Consider the following 22,340-nt stretch of genomic DNA (forward strand, 5'->3'; position numbering starts at 1 on the left):
ATTGTATCTCCCATCCCAATGTAGATAGCTCAGGTACCCATGAAGGCACTTTCACTATGACTTCAGGAGTGGCTCTTCAATTCCAGTTGCCTGTCATACGTAATGCAGACTAGATCAGCCAGTGTCTTCATATTAGGAAGCGTCACCATCTGTTGCTAGCAAAAACTTGATCCAAAGTGACAGATCACTAGATAGCACTGATTCTTACTTCTGTAAAGACACTTTGGCTGAGCTTGTCTATGGTAGACATGTCTATGGCAGGTAACTGTAACTGGAGAACAACGCCTGAACCCAGGTGAAAGCACTTTACTCAAATACTGTTTCTTTTCCATGGGTCTGTGTTAATTGCTGTAAGGACCACTCATATGATTGGGGATATTTAAAAAAAAAAAAATTGAAGCAACAATTTTACTGTTGATGATATACTTGTCCATGGTACTGCTAGCTGTAATTCTGTATTTACTGGTTTGGGTAGCAGTAAATAAACTAAGGCGAGTATGGGAACCACTGTCGACACATCACGATGCTGTCTCTGGGGGAACCAGAATCTGCAGTCTTTGTCTCTGGAACAGATAAAACTATTTAGTTCTGAGAGCAAATGATGATGCTTTCACACCAGCCTCCAGTCTAAAAATGTATTAGAACTCATGTAGTCTATATTAGGGCTAGAGAATAGCATGCTGGACACTCAGTGAAAGCAGCACATGGTCTGTCTCTCTTTTTGTATTGTTATGCAGACCTGAATTTAGCAGGCTTGTATTTGTTCAATACAGTAAGTGTGGTAGGGTAGAGCACAGCTTGCTGCTGTCAGTCCTCTCTCTGAACTGAATGAGCCCCAGAACAAACAGGCCTGCTCCTCTTATATATACAGGTGACCCTCCCCAAACTGGCAATCAGTCAACCAATACTTATTTCTGCGGGGATGGGATTTTAAATTCAGAATGAACAAAACTTTATTTACACAAATTAGGCCTACATGCGCGCAAGAGATTTTAATGAACTCTGGTTATATCAGTGAGACTCGCCTGTTTTGAGCAGACTGGAGCAAAGCAACCCCTTTGACAATAACTATCAATTAACTGTCAAGATTGCTTCTGGACCTAAGGTATATCCAGACTTAGTTATGATATTAATTGAACAACAGTGAAAACACACACAAACAGTACACCAGTATGCAATCAAATGTGTAGGGCAATTTGAACAGTCTTTCTGTGCTGTAGGTCAACCTCATGGCCCTATTTTTCAACAAGAAGTTGTAATGTAATCTAATTTTAGGTTTTATTTAGTACTGCTGTATATCTTATAATTGAGTGCTCACACTGAAGGCAGGAAAGACACTGTGGAGGGTGATCACAGTTATAGAATCGAAGCACTGAAGGGTTAAATGGTATTTTGGTGACTGGGCTGAATAGCTATACAGATAATGTCAATGTGGCAACACTCCTGGTCTGTGTGCGTGTGTTGGCAGTCCTAAGGAGGGAAGTGGAAGTGCAAATGAAGGCATTCTTCATCCGCAGACAGAGAAGAACAGTGACTGGGGGAGCGGTCATTGATCGGGAATGAATATGTTGTAGACGACTGCTTTATGAGATGGTTGAAATAGAAACCCCACCTACATGCCATGGAGTGCAGTGATATTCAGAGTTACTCTGCTTTCACTGTGCATGCCCAGCCACTCACACACACATCACCTAGTAAATTGACATTTAGAAATGTATTTGAACATATTTTGCAATATATTGAAATATATTTTGTAATATCTGGAATCCCAGGCTATGGGTCTCATAAGGATATACACTGCCTGGTCACTTTATTAGGACCTGTACCTAATATCGGTTCAGGCTACTTTTGGCTCCCAGGTAAGTATTATTTACAATTAATATACAGAAAAGAAAGTACTGTTCATAACGGTAGTGAAATCTGTAGTATTACTAGAAGACCAAAGGGTCATTACAAATTGCAAAGTGGTTTTAGCTCATGAAATACTTACCTAATTCTTACCTGTCACGCAATTCTACTGACTACATTGGTCTCAAATGTGCATTTCCAAAGAAACAGAATATTGCAAAAATCCAGGAAATCGCACTCTCGGGGTCATTTCGCCTCAGCAGAGATTTATTTAACCAAGTGTAGTTCCAGATATCATGTTTTAAAATGAAAGCACATGTTTGCTTAAACATAGATTTCTTTCAAACTACACGTTTGAGACCTTGTCACAAAGACGGCCGGAGTGGGTGGCGTCAGACCAGAAAAGGAATACACAGACAGAGATTTGGGGTTTGGTGAAGCTGAGCGAATGCTTTCGCTCAGCATTTAATAACAGAACAGAAAATAAAAGGTTTGAATAGACAAAAACACAGGACACGGCACTTCACGCCAAAATAAATAGACAAACAAAACGGACTACACAGACAAACGGTGCACGGAGACAAACAAACACGGTGAGTACAAACACTTATATTTACGATCTTATTTTACGTTTCTCCTTCTCTCTCTCACCCGTTCTCCACTCTCGAACACCCAACCACGACTGAGTGAAAATGTGCATCTATATATACTGTTGTGCTGGGATTCAATTACTAATTAATTATTCACTTGAATCCCAGCACGTGAATTAATTCTGTGCAACCCCGTGCTCACATATTACATTTAACCAGCACGTGAAGTGATTTGTGCTCTCCTTGTGCCTAAATACAAATCTACACTTTAAATACACGTGAAACACAGACCCGTTTATATCCCGTGTACCAATCTATACACCAACATTTACACACGCAACATACAACACAAATGCACACAGGGGCGGGGCGCTTTGCCACATATACCCCCCCTTGTGCGCAGCACACATGGCCTCAACGGCCACCTCCCCCCTTAAAAATCCAGCAGTCCAGGACAAAGTCTCGGGCTGGGAAGGGAGGCTTCAGTGGGCCCATGGCTGGCCATGCTGTCAGCACCCCTGCCGGTAGTGGCACGGCTGACAGCCTGTTGGTCCCGTCCTGCAGCGAAAAAGCTGCGGGGGCAGGTGGTCCCCCGACCTCCCCCTTCTTCGTAGCCGGCAGCTCCCTCCTGTGGGGCTCCGGCCACAAGAACTCCTGCAGCGAAACTGCTGCTGGGGAAAGTGGTCTCCAGACCTCGTCCCCCTTCTTTGTAGCCGGTAGCTCCCTTTGGTGGGGCTCCGACCACAGTACTGCCGGCAGCGAAGAAGCTGCAGTGGGAGCAGGTCTCCGGACCTCCCCCACGATCTCCGGCAGCGAAACTGCTGCAGTGGGAGCAGGTCTCCGGACCTCCCCCACGATCTCCGGCAGCGAAACTGCTGCAGTGGGAGCAGGTCTCCGGACCTCCCCCACGATCTCCGGCAGCGAAACTGCTGCAGTGGGAGCAGGTCTCCTGACCTCCCCCACGATCTCCGGCAGCGAAACTGCTGCTGGGGTTGGTGGTCTCCAGACCTCCTCCCCCTTCTTCGTGGCCGACAGCTCCCCTTTCTGGGGCTCCGGCCACCGTACTCCCCGTGGTGGAGGTATGGGAAGCAGAGACAGCTCCTGCTGTTCTGCTTCTGGCAGTGGCAGAGGCAGAGGCAGCTCCTCTGCTCCTGGAAGTGGCAGAGGCAGCTCCTGCTCCTCTGCTCCTGGAAGTGGCAGAGGCAGCTCCTGCTCCTTTGCTCCTGCCGGTGTAGGTGGCGGAGGCAGAGGCAGCTCCGGCTGCTCTGCTCCTGCCGATGTAGGTGGCGGAGGCAGAGGCAGCTCCTGCTCCTCTGCTCCTGGAAGTGGCAGAGGCAGCTCCGGCTGCTCTGCTCCTGCCGGTGAAGGTGGGAGCAGCGTGTAGTCTCCTGCCGATGGAGGTGGGAGCAGCGTGTAGTCTCCCCCTTTTTCAGGGGACTGGTGCTGCTCTGCCTCTCTCGCAGCAGACTGGTGCGGCTCTGCTTCTGAAGGGGAAACCAGCAGGCATTCTTCCTCTGCTGGTTGTGCTGGGGAAACCAGCAGGCATTCTTCCTCTGCTGGTTGTGCTGGGGAAACCAGCAGGCATTCTTCCTCTGCTGGTTGTGCTGGGGAAACCAGCAGGCATCCTTCCTCTGCTGGTTGGGCTGGGGAAACCAGCAGGCATTCTTCCTCTGCTGGTTGTGCTGGGGAAACCAGCAGGCATTCTACCTCTGCTGGTTGTGATGGGGAAACCAGCAGGCATTCTTGCTCTGCTGGTGAAGGTGGGAACAGCTGCCTCTCAGGCTTCGGATTCCCGCGGTCCCCCCGTCTGGGCGCTGGACGCTCGCGGTCCCCCCGTCTGGGCGCTGGTTCCTCCTCTTCATACTGGGTGGGGCATATGGCTAACGTGTGCCCATAAGCCCCACAGCCAGGGCATAACTCTGCTGCGAGGTTCTTTAAAAAAACCTCCCAGCCATCATCCTCGACCTCCTCCCTTTTGGGCTGTGGACGCCCCGACTCCTCCCTTTTGGGCTGTGGACACTCGGGTGCCCCCCACTCAGGCGTAGGACGTTCGGGTTCCTCCCACTCAGGCGTAGGACGTTCGGGTTCCTCCCACTCAGGCGTAGGACGCTCAGGCTCCTCCCACTCAGGCGTAGGACGCTCAGGCTCCTCCCACTCAGGCGTAGGACGCTCAGGCTCCTCCCACTCGGGCTGTGGACGCTCAGGCTCCTCCCACTCGGGCTGTGGACGCTCAGGCTCCTCCCACTCGGGCTGTGGACGCTCAGGCTCCTCCCACTCGGGCTGTGGACGCTCAGGCTCCTCCCACTCGGGCTGTGGACGCTCAGGCTCCTCCCACTCGGGCTGTGGACGCTCAGGCTCCTCCCGCTCAGGTACTGGAGAGGGCAGCGACTGCTCCTCTCCCTCTTGCTCACTGGAAGGCATCCCTCCCATGTCTGCAGCTAGGTAACCCAGCACCACCATGGTGAGGTCACGAACGGATGCCGGGTTGTGCTGTTGCTCCCAGTCCTCCCATCGTTTCCCATCTCGCATCTGCAGTGCGTGAATAACCATGGGGAGGTCACTGGCGAAGTTCCCCTCGGGGTGCACCAGCCAGTCCCATATTTCCCGGGACGGTGGGGAACCCGGTGGCAGTGGGGGTAGAGGGGTGGCTACTGCCCCGTTGTGGCTGTCCTCCTCCCAGCCCGGCATGCAGGATGAGGGCTGCAGCTGTTGTTGTTGCTGCTGCTGCTTCTGCTGCTTCCTGCAGCTCTTTCTTCCCATCCTCGCTTTACTATTTTTTTTTTTTTTTTTTTTTCACAAAACCCCCTCTCCTGGTCTGACGCTTGGAGGCGCTATTATCCCACGATGACACCACGTGTCACAAAGACGGCCGGAGTGGGTGGCGTCAGACCAGAAAAGGAATACACAGACAGAGATTTGGGGTTTGGTGAAGCTGAGCGAATGCTTTCGCTCAGCATTTAATAACAGAACAGAAAATAAAAGGTTTGAATAGACAAAAACACAGGACACGGCACTTCACGCCAAAATAAATAGACAAACAAAACGGACTACACAGACAAACGGTGCACGGAGACAAACAAACACGGTGAGTACAAACACTTATATTTACGATCTTATTTTACGTTTCTCCTTCTCTCTCTCACCCGTTCTCCACTCTCGAACACCCAACCACGACTGAGTGAAAATGTGCATCTATATATACTGTTGTGCTGGGATTCAATTACTAATTAATTATTCACTTGAATCCCAGCACGTGAATTAATTCTGTGCAACCCCGTGCTCACATATTACATTTAACCAGCACGTGAAGTGATTTGTGCTCTCCTCGTGCCTAAATACAAATCTACACTTTAAATACACGTGAAACACAGACCCGTTTATATCCCGTGTACCAATCTATACACCAACATTTACACACGCAACATACAACACAAATGCACACAGGGGCGGGGCGCTTTGCCACAGACCTATATATAATGAATGGATGTGCATGGTGTGGAAAATCTGCAGAATGACTGTATTTTATTCGGTACATTCTCTTCCAGAATAGGTTTGGAGCAGTGAATGTGTGATGCTGTGAAGAGGTGTTCTGGTTTGAGAGATGAAAGAAAGACTGTTCTCCTACCTGACATTTCACTTTCCTCTTTCCTTTGAAGCTCCTAACAGTATCACAGAGCACAGTCAGGCACATGTCTGTAGGTTAGGAGCTCAGGGCTCGTTTGGGTGATGAGGGAGCTTGAAGACATCGCTTTAGTCCTTTAATGAAAAGATTTGTGGATCTAAAACATAAGAGAAAAAACATTAGATACCCTTTCATTTTTAACAACTCATATATTCTTTTATGTTTAATTATGCCATTTAAGTTAATTTCATGGTTTGTCATTAGTGGCCACGTCAACTTAAAATATTTTAATTGGGTCATTAAAATATGTTTTATAGGTATATTAAATCTAAGTAGGCCCATTTGCACTATTTTTCTCATTTTTCTGACTTTGCTTCCATTTTGTAAAGTGAGCACCATCTTTAAACACCATCATCTGCCAAGCAACATACTGAAGTTGATGGCGTTCACATATAAAATGATTATGCAAAGTAAGTATCGCGCGGGTTTAAAACCAGCACGCGTACCAATTGTCTGTTAGATTCTCTCTGTCAGCGATCGTTCCTCCTACCACCGAACAACAACCCCGGTCAGCAAAAGCTGCTGGTTTATATAGCGGTTGAGGGGTGTACCCTGTCACAGACCTACAATGAGCAACATTGCACAAATAGATTCAGTACACAAATGTGGCAACAGATGAGTTCCACTCAAGGTGAAACAACTTCCATTATTTTTGAATATTGTAGGCAAATATCCATCTTTTAGACCTTGTGTTTCTGACTGAGCGTGTTGCTTCCTGTGCAGTTTGAAAGTGGCATGGCCCAGTCTCTCTAATGTGTTGTTTCCTGTGCAGGGTGTGTGCGACCTTTGAAAGGGGAAGCGAGTGACGAAGATGAAGAGACTGAGTACTTTGATGCCATGGAGGATGCACCAGCCTTTATCACAGTAGCAGCGGACCACAAACAGCACAGGTACGAGAAATGGAAGGGAGGGCTAACATTATAGAAAACTAACCACGTATACTGGACCACAATCAGTGGAATCAGATTACAGTAATAAGCTATGAGTAATGTGTTAATCCACAACACTGACCTCAGTTCCAAAAGTTATGTTGTTTAATGTCTTGAAAATCACTACAAGAAAGTATTTATGAAAAGGTAGAAATACAAGTCATTTTTTTATCATGATATTTATGAAGGATATTAGACTACATGTTTGGAATTATAAATTATTTTAATTCCAATGTCAAGTATGGTAAGCACTTTGTCAAACCTGAATTACAGTAAATACCACCTGTACAGGTCACCTGCTCCAAATCTGAATATTTTTGTATTGGAAATGTGAGAAGCGCTGGCCTTGAGCAGGCCCCTGCAAGCTGTGAGCGCTGTTGTAATTAGCAGCTTGTCTTCATTTCAGAGAAGAAAGAATGAAAGAACACCCCTCCCCTGCTATCTCTCACATAGCTCACACCTATTGCCATTGATGGGTGGAGTTTGCACTGTTCTGTTTGGAGGGTTCATTGTTTGAAACGTCCAGCTGTGTCTTCAGGGGCAAACCATGGCTAAAGTTGGTTGGTCAATGACAGGAAAGAAGGCATTACGGTGGGGCCAGTTTCACTCTCCTGAAGTAATTCTTAGCTAACAAAATATATTCATAAATCTTACCCATTTTGCACTTCCATTAGTTATTTGGATCTCAAATATTCCGTTTTAAAAAAAGTATATGTTAGCACACATGTATTTTCATTTTAAAACATTGCCCTCTAGGAAGTTTGGTACTACTTTACTTCCTTGGTCATTTCACCTCAGCATTGTCTTCTGGGTCAAACCATGTTACCGGGTGAAAGCCTGTCAGTCAATAGGGAAGCAGCTGATTGGTCAGAAGCCAGTGAAGGGGTGAGGACCATTTCACCCTTCAGATGAAATGACCCAGTAAGTGCAATACTGTCTAAAAGCATGACTTGCAAACAGTGGTTTCTTTAAACTAATCTAGTACCAGATACCATGTTTTAAAATGGAAATACACTTTTTCAAAACTGCACATTTGGAACCTATGAAATGAATGAATGTGCATGGCAGAGAAAATGTATGGAACTATTTTGTCAGCTACAAGTAAAAACATAAAACCTCAACTCAGGAAATGTGCAAAAGCAAAGTTTGTAAAGACTTACGCTATAACTAAGCTAAGTTTGAACGTACGCATAGCTGGTGAAACGACCAAGGAAGTGCAAGAATACCTGAAAGCTTGCAAACAGATTGCAGGGTGACAGGAGTTTTTTTGATAAGCAAACAGTAATAGAGGATCACAGTGACAGCAACCTGTCTACAAGCTGATTCAGTTAGTCTCAGAATGGAAACAGCTCTTTTTCTGTTAAAAAACTGATGCTCCCTGTAGTTTAAATATATTGCAATATATGCTATACTATAATGGGTTAGACTATATCACTGTGGCTAAAAGCTGCCAGATGGCAATCTATAAAGAAGCTGTTTAACAACCAATTAATCAAAATCCATTTGAAGCATGTGATGGATCCAACGGCAGATACTGGGGGCTCATTGTGTTTATTGATAATGTGGCATTCCTGAGGGAAAGGGGGGGGGGGGGGGGGGCGGCTTACATATAAGGGAGGAAGGGTTATTTGAAAGTTAATGAATTCTCAAAAGGCTGTCAGGATTGACAGACGTAGTTTAGCCGCATTTAATTATTCACGTTTGGTTTTAGTGCAGCCTCATTAACATGCAGTACAGGCCCAGAGAGGGGCTCTTGCCTCTCTCAGATTATTTGTGCACCAGTTGATTCATTATTCGTTTTCTATGACTCTGTAAAGGTATTAAGGAATTCGATTGACTGCAAGACAGATGATATACAATTATGGATGAGAAAAAAGTGCAGTTAACTAAACATCTGTTTTCTACCCTTCAGCTGTTTCGCTGCCCCCTACAGGTGAGTCCTGTGAAACCAGGATGAGCTGTTACAGTTGTTAAAGGCAATTAAAGTACTCGTAGCTTCCACAGACTTGCTGTACACTTGGTTTCCCAAGAAAGCACTCAGTTGCCTGCCTTATTTTCAGGTAGTCTGTTACTGTTTTTGGACCACCTCAGCAGTGTCTGCACAATTGAGGCATGTTACTGGATGCAAAGCATATCATGTTATTGATAGGAAGTTTGGGGATCATTTCACTGACCTAGGAAGTGCAAGATTCCCTGGTAGTAAAGCTTGCAAACAACGTTCTTTAATCTAGTATGGTACTAGATACTTTATCTTTTTTTAAAAATCATATCAAAACTGAAACCTGTACATAGCAAAAGGAAGATTTATATATCTATTTCATTAACTCAATTAGTGTTATAAAATCCACTCTTGAATGATCCAGCTATGGCTTATTCTGGGGGATATAGTTTGATCAAATAAAGTAAACATTTTCATCTTCACACCAAAATTTGTCTATTTGTAGTATTTCTATATAGCTTATGATTGCGGATTTATAGCTGTTGATGGTTAAAATCCACTTTATGTCTCTTAATTAGCTGGAGCCAGCAGAGTTGAAAGATCACATTGCCACATGACTCGAAAGTCTGTGCAGTGGCAGCGAGTTATGATTCTCCAGGCAAGTTCCAAGCCAAGAGACACAATGCACTCCGTACTGGAGCAACAGAACCCAGAAGCACTCAGAATCATATAACAAATCAATTCCAAGGACATTCTGAAGCTACTCTTCAATACTGTTCCAAATCCACTGGGTTTCCGATTGATGCAAAAGGTTATTTTTGAAAGGTCTTAGACTGGGGTTATATTGGTATTTCCCAAAGGGTATTTTTCGAACTTTTCCGTGGGATGTTAAAATCATTTTCTCTGACTGTGTTATTTATGCTCAGTGAACTTATATCATAAGGAAATTTGACATTGGAGTTAGATTAAGCAAAGCGCAGTGGGGGGCTGTATAAACGGTGCCAGTTGTCCTGGAGAGACAGATGCAGTGAAGTGCATTATCCAGCACATCATTACAAGTGAATAGCCAGAGTCAAGATGTAGAAGGCCACTTTATTAGGATCTGTTCTGTATTTTTCCAGGTTTCTCTACCTTTAGGGCCTTAAAGCAACGGTTATAAATAGAAGCAGGAGAAGTGATGGTGACAGTAAGCTCTGTCGATTGCCTTGCTTTTTACTTCAGTACAGCTGCTCTCCCCACAAGCTAAACACCTGCCTCTAATCATAACACTGCTGGAACTTTAACAGTCATTACATAGACAGCACACAACTATTCTGAATATGGGTGTTTGAAATGATCATAAAGAATAACCTGCGATTTCACGTTGCAGACAGAAGTATTTGTAATGCAAGCGTTGGACACACTTTTACAATAATGTACCTGCTTAAAGATCCAGTCTCGTAGTTTAAACATCACAGTGCTATACTTGCATTCAGTTATAAAAATCTGAAAAAGGTTTTCCGTGCTGTGTTTTGTTGTTCTCTGGTTTTCCCATTTCGGAGAGTCCCGCCTCCCCTTTGGGTTACCTGAGTGAATCCTTCAAGCATTTTCGGTTTTAGGTCCCAGAAATAGAATTACAGCCATCAAAGTGCTGTGAAATAACAGCGACTTGTTTTCAGAAGACTGCAGTAATCAAGATTTACCTGCAAACCGCAGAGAAGTAATCTGTGATGCATATACTTCTACCTTGTTAGTGGAGGAGATAACACTTGGGTTTTTTTTTTCTAAAAGGACAAGTAACGATGTAAGTTCTTAAAATCATGTTTTTATAAACATTTGCAAATTATTTATTAAGAGTCCTGAACACAGTCGAAAATAAAAGGATAAATATAGGCAAAATAAAATATAAAAGATAGTCAACACACTCTGTAGTCAAAGCAACAGTTATTGTAGCCCTAATAATAATAATGACAATGCACCTTTATAAAAAAAGAAAAAAAAGAAAAGTGAAATCTATTCTTATAGTAACATTACCATAACTTAAAAAATGATGAATAAATAAATAGCCCATGCAAAATGCCAGAATGACAGTTTGGAATGACCAGGCTTCTGGTAAGGAACCAGATGAAAACCGGACCCTGTGGTTCTGACCTCGGCTCACAAACAGAACGATCTGGCTATTTAAATTACTGTATACAATCACCTTTGCAGTAGGCATTATAAGAACATTTTAAAATAGTTTTAAATGTGTCTAAAAATACAAATAGATAGGAAACAGCAACCACAGGAAATGTAATAATAGCGAGTCCTGCTGCTTTACCATTATTGTTGCTGAATAGTTCAGCTCTCACGCAGTTTATATAAGTCTAGGGGATCACATGCATTTGCAAACACTGCAGACTTGCAGTATTTGTTTGGGCCAGTCGGTGTATGAGACCACAAAATATTGTGTAAGTACTGCAACAAACATTTGCTGAGTTGATACTCACATGTCATTCTTTTCTGTGGAGTCAGATCTTCGAGTTCTGAGTCAGTGGGAGTAAACAAGTCTGTACACAGCAGGACTTTCAGTTCGTAGTCTGGTTGAAGCTGTCCATACTTGTGAACAGGGAGGAGTAGGTTACAGCAGAGCTGTCACTTTGGCAGCTCTCTCTCCATCCCGCCCTGCTGATCCCTGGATCCTGAGCTGTGTTTTGTGCTTGATTCCAGACATTTAGGGAGCAATCAAAGTGGGGCCAGTGGAGGACAGCCCAACGATTGGAACCTGGAGGATCATGTGAGTTTCCTAACTTTTATATCCTCAGATTCTGATGCTATTGTGGTTAAGAATACCCTTACCAGATTTCATTACAATTGGATTAGCTGTTCTATAAATATATGTAGGCTGGCTCCTGTTTGATATTTTATTTTTCACAAAATACTGTAATAAATCAAGAGCCTTTTAGAGTAACGTATTTATATACTGTATCGTGAAACCTTAATACAATTATTATTCTTTGCTTCTGAGCAACAGCTTACCAAATGCGGCTGAAATTTCCATGCTAAAGAAAATCCCAGCTAACAGGTGTCAGTCACACCTGACTTGCTGACTTTAGGTACTCACATCTACGCCTTACGTCATCACAGCATGCCGCGTGCTCAGCTGGTCAGAAGCAGCTCATAAAAGCAGCGATGCCTGCTGTGTAATTAACAGGTTTCATGGGGTTCTAATGAAGAACCCCAGTCAAATACCTATTCTCAAAGGTCAGTGATTTATTAGGATATTTTGTGAGTCCCTGAGAAATAAACATTGCAAATGAGCAAGCCATATGTGTAAAATACGTACGCGCTATGTACCTGTCGACCTAGGCTGGGATACCCAGTGGGATTAGTAAGAGGTACAGAAACGGATTATAAAGCTTTTTTCTGCCAACAGCACTTTCTCTGTAACTCAGGCAGAAGGCAGTGGAATTTACCAAACCTGTATGCCTTTGTAAGCCTGCACAACATATTTGTAGTTCATAGTGGAAGCAGCTGGACGATGACTGTGCACATTGACCAAGGTGAACTTTCAGAAGGGAGCAGCCTCTGAAGGCTGGTTTCACAGGGGCTGGTTTCACAGGGGTTGGATAGTTGAAAAAATGTACAGTGTAAGTTGAAATATGTTACAAAAATATAACTGGGTTTTCTAATTGTAGGTTATAGCCTATTAACACCAAGAACCACTGCTTATGTTGTGTTCATGTATTCATGTTCATGGTGCAGTTTACTGTATTTTGTGTTCACTCTCCTCTGGTTCATGGTGCAGTTTACTGTATTTTGTGTTCACTCTCCTCTGGTTCATGGTGCAGTTTACTGTATTTTGTGTTCACTCTCCTCTGGTTCATGGTGCAGTTTACTGTATTTTGTGTTCAGTCCTCTGGTTCAGGTGCAGTTTACTGTATTTTGTGTTCACTCCTCTGGTTCATGGTGCAGTTTACAGTATTTTGTGTTCACTCTCCTCTGGTTCATGATGTCTCAACACATCAAAACTCCCAAATAGTTAATTTAGGGTAATACCAGAAAGGAACGGTCAGTTCTGTTTTTGGACAGATATTTTGCTCATCTACAAAGTATTCTAACAAAATACCCTAAACAACAAAGAAAAACTAAAAATACCCTTCCATCGTGTGCCCTACTTACAAAAAACTGCATGGCATCATTTGTACACATCATTTGATTTTACCTTGTGTGTTTCTCAGAGCTACACACACAGTTTCACTCAAGATCTTGTGATGCAAATTTTTAACTTTTTTTTTTAAAAAAAATTTGAACAACCTAAAATAAAGCCACTTTCATAATGGATAAAGTAGTCTCAATGGAATAGTTGATGCAGGCAATTTTATTACAAGGAAACTCGCTTACCTTTAGTCTTGCATTGATGATGCAAAAAGACCTTGTGGAGAAGAATCTTGTATGGTCTTTAGTAGAGAAAATATTGCTATAAACCATGCTGAGTTTTAAAAATGAAGGATGTACTGAAAAACACACAAAAAAACAATTATTAGAACCCATAAAACATGAGTGATATATAGGTACAATAAGTATACAATGTTGTACACCCTATTTACAGTCTACCTTTAATGATGTGTGGATTGCAAATAATGGGGAAAACCATCATTATGTGTTTCGCAATTCACATGTCTCGACAGGTTTCTCTCCGGTTTAATTAATACCTGCCCACTTAAACATGTTAAAGGGAAAATCTGCTTGGGAAATTTGCATGCTCCTAGTTTTTGGACATCCCGACTGTTTCTTATGCTTCAAGCTACAGTAAGTCATAGCTATTCAGTTCCAACTAATGGAAGCTATGCTATGAAGTAATTAATCGACACCGTCCTGAAATCAGAAGATTTGGTATGGATGGAGTGAATCTTTTCTTTTCAAAGTGATTTGAATTATTTTCATTCAGTCCTGGCTCTCTCTCAAGCAGAGCCTGTAAAGTGTCTGTTAGTTTTGTGATGTGGACTGATGTCCACTGGGGGCAAGATTGAAACTCATTTCACTTGAGTCAAACTTAAACCTCCAGAGTTTAATAGAGATACTAGGAAGTTTGTAATTAAGACCAGGCAGCTGTGGAGCTGCCTGTGGTCAGCATTCTCCAATACAGTAGCTGCCTGCCTCTGTGTTTCTGAAAGTAACTGTCATTAATTACACTGAAAGGGGTGCTTGGCTTGCTTCAAGCTAGATGTGTATCTGAACGTATCTCACTGCACCGAGTAAGAGCTTCAGGAAAGCATAGTTTGGCATGTACAATAACAGGTGTTCTTCAGTTTACTGTTAAATCTGCCACTTTCAGTCCTATACCTTTCTACTGGTGACAAATGAAGAAGGTTTTTCATTCAAAGCTTTAAATACACAATCATAAATGATTTAAAAATATATATATATATTTAAAAAGCTGAAGGCTGAAGCACACAAATATTATGGCTCATGCTTCAATAGTGTTTTTTACATGTCAGTTGTAAACCTGAAGGATCCTCCAAGCCAATCAGGTTCCAGTGGAGCAGTCTTTATTTGAAACAGCTTCAAGCAGCCTAAGCGATCCAGCCACATCCGTGGTTATACCGGGTTGACTTCTGAAGTGGTTGATGCAATCCAGGCCGATTCCGCAGTGCTGCGAAATGCTCTAATAGAATCCAGCTGTGGCTTATCACGGTATAGGTTGATCACATTGACTTCCTTTAGTTTATGGTGATCTGTATATGATGGCATTAGCATATTGTTTATTCAAAAAATTCTTGTCCGTCCGTCCATCTGTCTGTGTTACACTCTACATAGTCGTAGACGTTTCAGATTGCATTTGGCTACAGTCCGATAAACTCCTGATGTTTAACCTTCTAGGTAGTGTGTGATTATGACATGGTTATGAGGAGCCTCTGTGTGAGCTTGCACTGCTTTAACAGTGTTCATAGTGGAAGCAGCTGGACGATGACTGTGCACATTGACCAAGGTGAACTTACGGGAAGGGAGCAGCCTCTGAAGGCTAATGTGTTGCGCCTGTTCCAGGTGTTAGATTGTCAGCACCAGGCTGGCTGTAATGAATCAGCTGGGAGGGAAGTCATGCCGAGGAAGAAGAGGCGGACCCGCATCCCTGACAAGCCTAACTACAGCCTGAACCTGTGGAGCATCATGAAGAACTGCATCGGCAAGGAGCTCTCCAAGATCCCCATGCCTGTACGTGAGTTCACACCCCAGAGTTTAATAAAGCAAAGTAAAAGCATGGTAAAGCATAGGTCAGCATTGTAAAGCATATTAAAAACATGGCAAACCATGGTAAGCTATGATGAAATGAATAGTATAACCATGGGAAAAGCATGTCTATAGGAAACTACAACATTTAAAAACACTTTTTATTTTTTTTTAAGTTGAATAGATTTCATTCTTTTAACCTGTCCTCTTGGATCTCAACATTAAGTCCTGGGATCAGCCTAGTAGCTCTTCTCTGTATCTTCTCAAGTGCAATAATGTATGATGTAGTCTTAGCATAGCTTCCCTAGACTTGTATTCCACACAACACAACATTGGCCTTTTTAATTTCCTCTCCATATTGGCGAGATACTTTTAAAGATGTGTTCACTACAATGGTAGAAAAAAATCAAAGGAATGTCAAAGAAATCGGGCTAGTGATAAGGTTGCTAATGCTAATATTTCTTAATAATTCCGCATTTAAATCGCCTATTCAAATGCTCTTCTAGAGTTTAATTGACAGCATCATAATTATCTTCCCTTTCTCATTAACTGTTGTTCTCCCCAGCAGCAGTCATGTTTAATTCCAGTGCCTGATAGCTAGTGTAGCTGACAATCCTTTTCCACAGGCGTAGCCGCAGGAAGCTTAGACAGCCGCGTCCTGCTGTTCCTCGATGGGTTTGCCTGCTGGAATCCATAAATCTGAGGCCACTTTTGCAGTGATCTGTCAGCGCTATGAACAGCCCAGACATTGGTGTTGTACTTTCAGGGCAAGCTACTTGAGGTTGTCTGGGAGCCAGTTCCTTCTCCCTGGGCAACTTCGAGATGATTTAATGCTGTGCCTCGCAAATAACAAAATTAGATTTCTTAGGGTGCCCATTTTCCAATATGTAATGATAATAAAATGAATGGCCTTTAAAGATTAAACCTTAAATCAAAAAGGGCAATAAATGTTTTATGTGTGAAGTACACCTTTTTTTGAAATGGTCTACCGTGCCACAGAAATAACAACCGGGCCCCAAGTTTTTATAGAGGAAATAAATATTTTATAACAATATAAAACTAGCCAGGAACTACTCAGAAGAAACTTAATGACTTAATTACTTATTCCTCTCACAAATTGCCTTTGCACAATAACATGTCATGACACTTAAAGCCGGCAGGCTAGGATGTAGGCAAGGCAGGTATCATACAAACAAGTTGTGAGTTTCTCTTTTTTTATTCCAAATATTCAGTTAATGCACAAATGTAACCGATTATGATTAAGTACAGAGAGATTTTTATTTTCAAAGTTAGATACTGTACATATTATATAGAGACACTAAAGAAGAGGTGAATTTCAATGAGCCGCTGTTCTAGAATCACCCCCATTGGTGTTTAAACCTTTCTTCTCAATGCAGGTGAATTTCAATGAGCCGCTGTCCATGCTCCAGAGGCTGACAGAAGACCTGGAGTACCACGACTTGCTGGACAAGGCTGCCAAGTGTGAGAGCAGCATGGAGCAGATGTGCTACGTGGCTGCGTTCTCTGTGTCCTCCTACTCCACGACGGTGCACCGCACAGCCAAGCCCTTCAACCCCCTGCTGGGGGAGACCTACGAGCTGGACCGGCTGGAGGAGCAGGGCTACCGCTCCCTGTGTGAGCAGGTGAGGCAGAGGCACTGGGCCTGGCGCCTCCTGGTGCCCCACAGCAGCAACTGCAGTTTCATTTTATAAATCGGGTATGAGAAATCACTAGCATGGATTTGTCAAAACAGAACACAATTCTAAAGTTAAAAACAACTGTTGTTTATAAGTGTGCGGTGGCTACCTCTAATCAAGTTGAGAGTGTATTTCTTGCACACATATTTCTCTGTCGGGTCTGTCATACAAAGAGAAAGTACACGCTCAACTTGGTAGTAGCCACCGAACACTGAGAATGCTTTGTCATTGACATTCTGAGTGTGACAAAATCCGAAGTGTAGTTGCTGCTGATAGGTTCGAATGCGGACGTGACTTATGATTGTGTGACTACAGTCTTTTGTTTTTGTGATTTTTAAAAAGTTCATAAGTCTATGATTGAATCCTGTTGAATCCTGTTTTTTCCCTCCAATTTCTTCACATGACAACTAGAGAATTGAGCAATCAGAGAGTAGCTTCAATGGACATGGTCCACCAGGTTGAAGCAGTATCCAAAATGATGGAGGAAAAGAGAATACTTGCCGTGAAAAAATACCTAGAGCTTTATGACAAAGGTCATCACAATTATAAAGATACAGAGATGAAAGATAATATATGGGAATCCATTTCGAAGGAACTGGATATGCCTGGTGTGAATGACTTATTGCCATATATGCTGAAATACCGTCAGTAGATCATTTCAATTTTTTGATCTTGCCATTGTTCCTATGTGTCCTACATCAAGTATTAATATCAGAACGTTTATTGCACTTCGACTTGTTTAACATGTTAATTCACAGCCCCTGTTAAAATCCATTCTCTTAATCCGATTATTCAGATACAGCATTGTAAAAGATGCAGTTGCTTCCTGCTACTTAAATGATCCAGTGGTCTTGTTCTGAGTAGAAGCGTCAATTCTCTGGCTTTGTATATGAAAAAAACAACATACCCGTAGAACCAGCGTACTGAAAGAAGGACCCCTTATATTGTTAATATAGAATCAGGACAGGCTTGCTATGGGATTTGATGTAACACCACCGTCTGCTTGCCTGGGGTGGGTATAATAGTCAAATAAACTATTAAATTGTGGTCCACAAGTGTAATGTCAGATCACTCACATAGGTTACAAGCGTAACCCGATTCAATGGAACATGTACCAGTCATAAACCTCTGTTCCTTAAATGTTAACATCCACAAACATGTAGAGGAAGGGAGGTTTTTTATACTTATTATATACATTTTTCGAGATTGTGAAACATTTCACTAAAGATTCTTACAGAAATGTACTGTAGTAGCACTGCAAAGTGGGCTAGATTCTTTACTCTGAATCATCATTTGTACGATTTTTCAAACAGAAAAAGCACACCCAATAAAGTAATCAAACCCATAATAAACAAATCAGGAATATGATTTTGTGACATTTTGTCTTAGAGAAGCTTGGTAGGGGAGTGACATATCACAGTTATCTTAACTGTTGTATTCTTCTTGTTTAGATTCACTTTTTCAGTTGTAGTCATAAAATACTGTTGACTTTTAAAATCACAGTTTAAAGCAACCCTCTGGCCTTAATAGAGCTATCTAATAAAGCTCTCTAACCTGTCTCCCCTACACATTTGTTCTGTGTGATATTTCTTGCACCACTAAAGGAAATGTTGCAGGGAGACAGGTTAATGGTTACACTCTGGTGTAAGCCCTTTTCAGCTCATGTTCATCCTCTTCACAGTCTGCTCCAATCTCTCACTCCCACTTGACTTGAATTTATCATCTCCTTCCTCCAATGACCAACGTCAAGGCCCAGCCACCAGCGTCGTTCAGTCCTAAACCCTCCCGCAAGTGAAACCCAAAACAATAACACAAAGCAAGCCAGAGGGGTTCATTTAGCAAGGGCCCCCTCCCTCATCCAATAGATTTCCTGGGAATTAATCAGTGTTTATTAAAAACAATGAAAACACACAGTGATGGAAAAGCAGTTCTCCTGCTTCTATTCCTTGTGAATGCAAGCCGTGTGACGCTGGTAAAGTTAACGTGTATCAGAACTTAAGTTCAGTATGTTAATCAGGCAGCCCCATATTACACTGAAAAACATATACATTTGTATCTGCTGAATGTATACACCATTGTCTTGGTGTAAATCAGTATTTTCATATGCTTGAGTCTGCCAAATTGTGGGTGAAGATCGGTAAATACCGACCTATAGTCTCTTTAAAACCGGAGGATTTTTCCGTTAGAATTATTAAAAACTTAGAATAAAGGGCCTTAGATATAATGTAGATGTTGTATTTTATTCAAACATGTACATGAATTACCTAAATAGATATTAATTGGTATCCAAAAAGTGAATTTCTTGGAGTTTCGGCTGTTGCAGAATTTAATAGAAGCCATCGACATGTTCTGGAATTAGAGCGTGGTGCGCCCTCCTGGGATAGAGGCAGTGAGTCACACATTTTAATAACGCTGCTATAATTAGAAATCACTGGAGCTAAAAGCTAAGCAATAGACAGCTGCTGTGTTGTGAGAACGCTGTAGAATGAAGGTGGTCTGGGGTTGTGTGGAAGATTGCTGGGCAGCCCAGGTTCAAACAGCCCTGAAGACACCCATGTCCATTCTGCGCTGGGTCTCACCTTCTAGGTCATTTAGCGGCAGTTGTTTTCACTGTCCGAGCTGTAGCTTATGGTTCCTCAATTTAGGTTCTGTTTAATTATGTATGTGTTTTTCTGGGCATATGGATTTACGGGTTAGTTTATGATGAGGGTTTGCCAGTCACTGTGGAACTTTAAAAAGCAACATCTACCCAGAGGAAACTTAAGATACTACTTAAGATAAAAATTAAGGACGTTTCGGCTAAAAAGCCCCAGAGTCTTTTAATCATGGTTTTTAATCATGTTTTTTTTTTTTTTTTTTTAATAAATCAAGTATAGTATACCCTGATGTGATACACCATTCTTTGTATCCAATAGGAATTATGTCTCATTAAAATCTATACTGTTGAATTATTCTTACTATATATTATAAAAAATATAATAAAGGGTGCCTTGTAAAATACAAGCTGATTTTCACTTGAATTCGTGGGTAGTTGCTCTGACCTGCCATGGAGTGGAGATCAGCTATCATACAGCACCTTGACTCAGCTGAGTTCTGGAGCTTTGTGGCTCGAGGCGGGGGGGCTTGGTGTTTGCCGCTGATGGAACTCGTTTCTCCTGACAGGTGAGCCACCACCCGCCCGCGGCAGCTCACCACGTGTACTCAAAGAGAGGCTGGACGCTGCGACAGGAGATCACCATCGCCAGCAAGTTCCGTGGGAAATACCTCTCCATCATGCCACTGGGTGAGTGAACTAACAGCGACCCAGCACAGCAGAACAGGGCCGGGCCAAATGCACAGCACAGCTGGGCCTCAAGACCCATTCTAGTCTGGGATTTGTTCCGGCCAGGCCCGAAACTAGGACATTCCAGACCAGCTTGAGATAAAGACCTGGACTGGAATGGATCTAAATGGATATCAGGGGTCAAAGTTGTGCACCACTGGTTTACAGAATGCCTGGGCATCACTGTGGTAAACCAGGGCACTGTTGTGACTCATGGTCAAGTGTTTGAATTGTTAGCACTCACAGCCAATAGAAGCAGAAGAACTATTTTCTGTCCCTCCCAAAATATGCCCCCTTATGTATTACCCGTAAAACTGTGTTTTTGTTTTTGTTTTTTGTTTTTTTACAAATCCTGATACATTTTATATTAAAAAAGAAAACAAAAAGCAGCTTTACTCGCTATATAACAAGGCATGTTATGTACATGTACAGACATGTTCTGAAACTCGTATGTATCCAAGTTAAACGTGGTTTGGCTCTGGTGCCAAACATTGGTCAAGCATTGGAAATCAGGGCTGCTCTTTTCAATAGTTCATGAAAACATGGTTTAAACATGATACATTAACATTTATAAATATTCCATAAGAATAATCTATAACAACACTAAAAAAACATTACTACATTATTCAACGTAATACAAATTATAAGATGGATTAGAAGTAATTCTTAATAATGTGCATGATTTACGTGATACTAGTAACAACACAAGTAAGTAATGCAAGTGAATCATAAGTAATTTCATTTTAGTTTATGTAAATACAAAATAACTATGATAAGTCAAATACTAAAAGAAACTAGTAAATTCTTTGAGAAATGTTTAAACTGCAAATCATTAAGAAAACATTAATAAAGACTTCTTGTAGAAACATTTGTCAAAGAAGTTTCTTTAGCCCTAGTATTTCTACAATCAGTTTTTCTTTGCTCTGCAGTTTAATTGATAGGGTCATTTTAAATAAAGAAGTTGCTGGTTTTGGAAGTTTCCGCTTCAAGTGGGGTGATTTTGAGGTTGTCGTGTTCATTCTTGTACATCTTAATGCCCTTCCACTGGAGTGAGAGGAATAGGTTTGAAAGTGCTCTCTCTGCCTGGGTGAGTGACTGTTACACAATACTGGTGATGTTGACAGTGAGTCACCAAATGATCCTGACACCCCTGCTGTCTTTCTGTGTTTTTATTGGCAGCACTGTCATTATCTGTGATCTGCACACAATAGCTGTCTTTCTTTCTAACAATATAAATCACGTATGAAAAATCAATTACGGTTAAGTAAAATTCCAGTACATGTTATCCTGTGTATTCAGTGCATTGAACATGTGGCAAAGTTTAATAATGAACAGTTAGTCTGCATTTGTGTGATTTTATAATAAGTTAAAGGGTACATAATTTTTTTTTTTTACATTTTTACCACTTTTTTTAAACTTTTAAATTGCATTCCCTGCCTCAAGATGGCTTCACATGTACTTGCATGGACCACTCAGAACTACATTTCCCATCGTCCTCCTGCTCAGTGGTAAATCCATCTCAGTTATATGTGAGCAGGAGAATGATGGGAAATGTAGTTCTGAGAGGTCCATGCGGGTACATGTGAAGCTATCTTGAGGCAGGGAATGCAATTTAAAAGTTTAAAAAAGTGGTCAAAATGTAAAAAAAAAAATTAATTTAAACAATACACACCCCTTACGTAAACAGTTATAGCAACACATGGGAACATGCAACACAATAAAATAAAAAGGTCCTTATGTACCCTTTAATATATTGCATGAATGTGTGTCTCTTGTGATAACATAAGTCAGCCCAAACTGCACAAGAAAACACTTCTTATAAAAATGAGAAATACCCTACCCATGTACAGTATCACTCTCAATAAATCTCATTTTATTTATCAAACAGTTATTTCATTTCAGTTATATATTACAGTTGTAAATTGTCTTCATGTAAGGTAAGCACATAGCACTTACCAAATTGCTGTATTCTCATATGGTTTTCATATTCTTATAAGATTGATTTTATTGATGTATTCTTAAGTGAAAAAAAAAACATCTGCAGCTATATAGTATAGTAGGTATCAATATTATCTCATGCAGTTATTCAATTATGTTAAATATGGGCATCCCAAATGCATCCATGTTAAACACTTCAAACTATA

General features: G+C 41.8%; 1 protein-coding gene across 1 annotated transcript in view; it reads left to right on the top strand.

Moving 5' to 3' along the window:
• LOC131699069 (oxysterol-binding protein 2-like) overlaps positions 1 to 22,340 on the top strand; it is a 106,070-nt gene that overhangs the window by 73,808 nt on the left and 9,922 nt on the right. Inside the window, 5 exon segments of the mRNA XM_058994774.1 lie at positions 6,893 to 7,010; positions 11,677 to 11,743; positions 14,995 to 15,162; positions 16,575 to 16,820; positions 20,037 to 20,157. Of these exon segments, the coding sequence (XP_058850757.1) occupies positions 6,893 to 7,010; positions 11,677 to 11,743; positions 14,995 to 15,162; positions 16,575 to 16,820; positions 20,037 to 20,157 (720 nt within the window).

This window comes from Acipenser ruthenus, chromosome 21 (assembly GCF_902713425.1).
Source record: "Acipenser ruthenus chromosome 21, fAciRut3.2 maternal haplotype, whole genome shotgun sequence".
In the NCBI taxonomy this organism is placed as follows: domain Eukaryota; kingdom Metazoa; phylum Chordata; class Actinopteri; order Acipenseriformes; family Acipenseridae; genus Acipenser; species Acipenser ruthenus.